The 4734-nt window shown below is 37.9% G+C and overlaps 1 protein-coding gene across 1 annotated transcript; it reads left to right on the forward strand.

The window, feature by feature from the left end:
- Positions 3608-4324, forward strand: LOC107615392. Its single transcript, XM_016317456.1, has one exon. It carries the CDS (start codon positions 3608-3610, stop codon positions 4322-4324), a length of 717 nt encoding a protein of 238 aa, XP_016172942.1.

The raw sequence follows: 4734 nt of genomic DNA on the forward strand, positions 1-4734 counted from the left end.
TATAAAATTAAGAAATTCTCCTCTCCTTTTTACAACCAAAATGTACCACATGTCACTCTCTCATTGTAATTGAAATTAAATCATTCCTTCCAAAATTAAAGAGTTCTTTCCTCCTTCTTACTAATTTTACAACAAAAATGTGCCATATGTCACTCTCTCATTGCAATTGAAATCAAATTTTTCCCTCCAAAATTAAAGAGTTCTCCCCTCCTCCCTCTTCCTTTTTCTATTTCTCTCATTCCTTCAACCACTCTATCTATTTTATATATCATTATCAATATCAATGACGAATTACTAATTTGACAATCAAAATGTGCAACATGACATTCTTTAATTGCATTAAAATTAAAATTAAAATATTAAAATTAAAATTAAAATCTATTATTCTATTATATATTTCTAATTTTATAACCAAAATGTGTCACATGTCACTTTTTCATTGCAATTGGAATCAAATCTTTCCCTCCAAAATTAAGAAATTCTCCTCTACTCCTTACTAATTTTATAACCAAAATGTGCCACATGTCACTCCCTCATTGTAATAGAAATTAAATCTTTCCCTCCAAAATTAAAGAGAATTATTCCCTTATCCATACTAATCCAAAATGCAAAATGTGTCACATGTCATTCCTTCGTTGCAATTCAAATCAAAATTTTCCCTCCAATATTAAAGAGTTCTCTCATCTTCTCTCTCTGTTGTTCTATCTCTCTCATTCGTTCACTCACTCTATCTCTCTTATTATCATTGTTATATATTACTAATTTTACAACCAAAATGTGTCACATGTCATTCCTTCGTTGCAATTCAAATCAAAATTTTCCCTCCAATATTAAAGAGTTCTCTCATCTTCTCTCTCTGTTGTTCTATCTCTCTCATTCGTTCACTCACTCTATCTCTCTTATATATTATTATCATTGACTAATTACAAATTTGACAATCAAAATATACAGCATGGCATTCTCTAATAGCATTCAAATTAAATTAAAATTAAAATTAAAATATAGCTATATTATATATTATATTTATATATTACTAACTAATTTAATAACTAAATTAGTTCTTCTTACATTCTCTTATCTACCTCTCTCTTTTCTATTTCTTTCTATCCTTCTCATTCTATATAATTTATATTTTATATTAGTAGTTTGACAAATCAAAATGTATGTGTGACCAGATATTTTTTTATTACAATTAAAATAAAATTCTTTCTTAACTTCCAAAATTAACAAACTCTCTCTCTCATTCTTCTTCTTTATCTTTCTCTTTCTTTTCTCGCATTCTCTATTTTTCTCTACCTTTCTATTCTACAAAAATAAAATTGCACATTTTTCTATATGAGATCAAGTGAGGTGAGCAATTTTCTTTACTTGTTGTATAAAGAAATTTAAAAGATTCAACTTAAGGTAATTCTTTAGTGTTAGTATTTCAATTTTTAGCCATTTGATATGGGTTGTAAAGGACAAGTTCTTTGAAGGTCTAGTAAAAAAAACCCCTTCGATGACCTAGATTGTTAAGAACAAGTTTCTTAGAGGTTTAGTAGAGAAACCTCCATTTTCTATCAGTTCTATTTTTGCATCTTTTTGTGTTTTCAGAGTTGTATCTTTTCTTATTCCTTTTAATTTTGTTTGTCTATTCTTATCAACTTATACATGTAGCATCACTTTATTATTATTATATACATAGTTTTTTAGTTTTTTTTTGTTTAGTTTTAAATTTTCACACCTGTTTTTCTAATCTATATGTTTACTTCTCTTCTTTCAAATATTTATTACTTATAATTTAGAAAGTATACTAATGTTGTGATTAATAATTAGAATCAAAATTCAATTATTTCGAAAAAAAAATTAATGTTGAGTTAATTTTATAATTATCAATATAAATTTATTTTATGCTAATATCTAATTATATTTTTATACATACAGAGAAAAATATTATTTTTAAATAGAAAACATCAAAATTAATTATTATGTGTGCATCAGACTTATTAACACCAATGAAATATAAAATATACATATTAAATTGGGTAAAAAACCTAAATAAGCCAAGGAGAGCACAAATTTACATGATTAAGCCAATCCGAATTCAGCTTCATCAATCAACCAAAACACATTAATATGTAGTTCGAATCAGCTAAGCTCGAACTTCATTTATATATAATTCGAATCATGTTGATTCAAATTATGAGGAGTCACCCAAAACATGTAATTCGAATTCACCTAGTTCGAATTACACACTAACAGTAATTCGAACTAGGCTGATTCGATTTACTCACAAATACCAAGTCCTATGTAATTCGAAAGATGCTGATTCAAATTACACCATATACAATTCAAACTAGGCTAGTTCGAATTAGTGAGGACCAGACCTGTATATATATGGTGTGAAAGTGAGTTGCTCTCATTAGAGGGAGAAAATGGCTAGTGAGGAGAGTTTTGTAGCGTTGGTTCACCACAGAGGTTTGATTAAGAGGAAAACACGTTCCGGTGTGAAGTTCACTGATAATGATCCTCTCAGTATTTTTGTGAGGCCTACGACGAGCTATGATGACCTTGTTAACTCTGTACTGGTGAAACTTGGTCTGGAAGGTGTGAAACGGGTTAAGAAGTTTTTCTATCGCATTCCAATCACGGTGCTCCAAGAAACCGTGAAGTATGATTGTTTCACGATCGGGAGTGATGAGGACTTGCAGGTCATGTTTCATTGTCACCGGCAGTTTCCCGAAGTGAGGACACCAGAGCTGTTGGTAAAGTTGGTTGATGTGGTATCCAGCTCGGGAGGTTCGAACCAGAATACCCCCACTTTAGGCACGGTAGCCGGTTCTAGCTCCAGACCTGCCGTTGCTTCTTCCTCCGTCCCTGTGTACGAGCCACCCGTCCAGCCTGTCGCCTCCCCTTCGTTCGCTGTTGATCTCAACGGGAGTGTAGGCGACGAGGTTGGAACAGGAGAATTTATGCCGACCTCTTTATAGTGTGCTGCATCGGCGGGAGGTGGTTCTAGCTCTGCCACACAGCAGTACCCTCCATATTTTTCATCTTTGGACTTGGATGCCATGAGGCAGGAAGGGTTCCTGGGCAGCCTGCTGGATTTGGCGCTAGAGATGCGGAAGGGTCTGCAGGTCTGACAGAGTTTCAAGTTGGTCAGCAATTTTAGGATAAAGATAAGACCCTGTTAAGTATTAAGACTTACAGCATCCGCCGAGGGGTACAGTACAAGGTAGTGGAGTCAAACTATCGCCGATATCTGGGCAAGTGTTCTGAGTTCGGGAATGGGTGGACATGGTTGATTCAGCTGAGTCTCCGGCAGCGCAAGGACATTTGGGAGGTCAAACGGTACAATGGACTGCATACGTGTCTCACGACCTCCATCTCCAGTGACCACAGGAGTTTGGATTATCATGTGATCTCGGCGTTCATTATGCTAATGGTTAGGGCTGATGCATCCGTTAGCATCAAGGTGCTCCTAAATGCCACGGCCGCACACTTTGGGTTTAGGCCGACGTACAGGAGGGTCTGGTTGGTGAAGCAGAAGGCTGTTGCCCTCATCTATGGTGACTGGGATGAGTCGTATAACGAGCTCCCTAGGTGGGTGTTAGGAGTTCAGTTGACGATGCCTGATACTATTGCAGTCCTTAGGACGAGCCCTGTTCGAGTTGGGGGACAGCTGGACGAGTCTCAAGTTTATTTTCACAGACTGTTCTGGACGTTTCCACCGTGTATCGAGGCATTCCGTCATTGCAAGTATGGGAGAACGTTGCTTGTCGCGATTGCACATGACAGGAACTCCAACATACTCCCTGTTGCATTCGCACTAGTCGAGGGTGAGAATGCTGAGTCCTGGTCCTTCTTTCTCTCCCACCTGCGTCAACACGTGACACCGCAGCCGGGTTTGCTGGTTATATCGGACAGGCATAACGGCATCAAGGCCGCGCTTGAGGCTCCCGACGGAGGATGGCTACCTCTAGCTGCATACCGTGCATTCTGCATTCGACATGTAGCAGCAAATTTTACCCTAACCTTCAAGGGCAAAGACGCAAGGAGGCTTCTTATGAACGCAGCGTATGCTAAGACCGAGGTAGAGTTCGATTACTGGTTTGATATTCTGCGGTCTGAAGACCCTGTGATGTGTGACTGGGCGAACCGGATTGAGTATTCATTGTGGACACAACATTGTGATAAGGGCCGGAGATTCGGACACATGACGACAAATATCTCTGAGTGTGTGAACTCAATATGTAAGTTGGTGAAGGCAACATACGGAAGGTTGGCCGAACTATTTATCCGCAAAGGGAGAGAGGATGAGGCCCAGCTGGGTACTAGACAATAATTCAATCAACACTTGGTGAAGTATATCGAGGCCAACTTGAAGACAGCGAGGTGCTTCACCGTGACTTTGTACGATAGGGATAACTCGGAGTTCATCGTCGCAGAGATGACTCTGACTGGTTCGTTCTCACTGGGTAGCTACAGGGTCTCACTTGGATCTCAGACATGTGACTGCGGATACTTTCAGGCACTTCATTTTCCGTGTCCGCACACACTGGCATGCTGTGCCTACTCACGGCTTAATTATAACCACTTACAAAACCAAAACCACTAACAAAAACAACTAACAACATAAACCACTTATGGAAACCACTGACAAAAACCACAAACAAAAGCAATATAATAAACCACTACCAAAACCGCATGCATAAACCGGTAACATAAACCGCATACATAAACCACGTGCAAATC

Source organism: Arachis ipaensis, chromosome B09 (genome assembly GCF_000816755.2).
Source record: "Arachis ipaensis cultivar K30076 chromosome B09, Araip1.1, whole genome shotgun sequence".
NCBI lineage: Eukaryota > Viridiplantae > Streptophyta > Magnoliopsida > Fabales > Fabaceae > Arachis > Arachis ipaensis.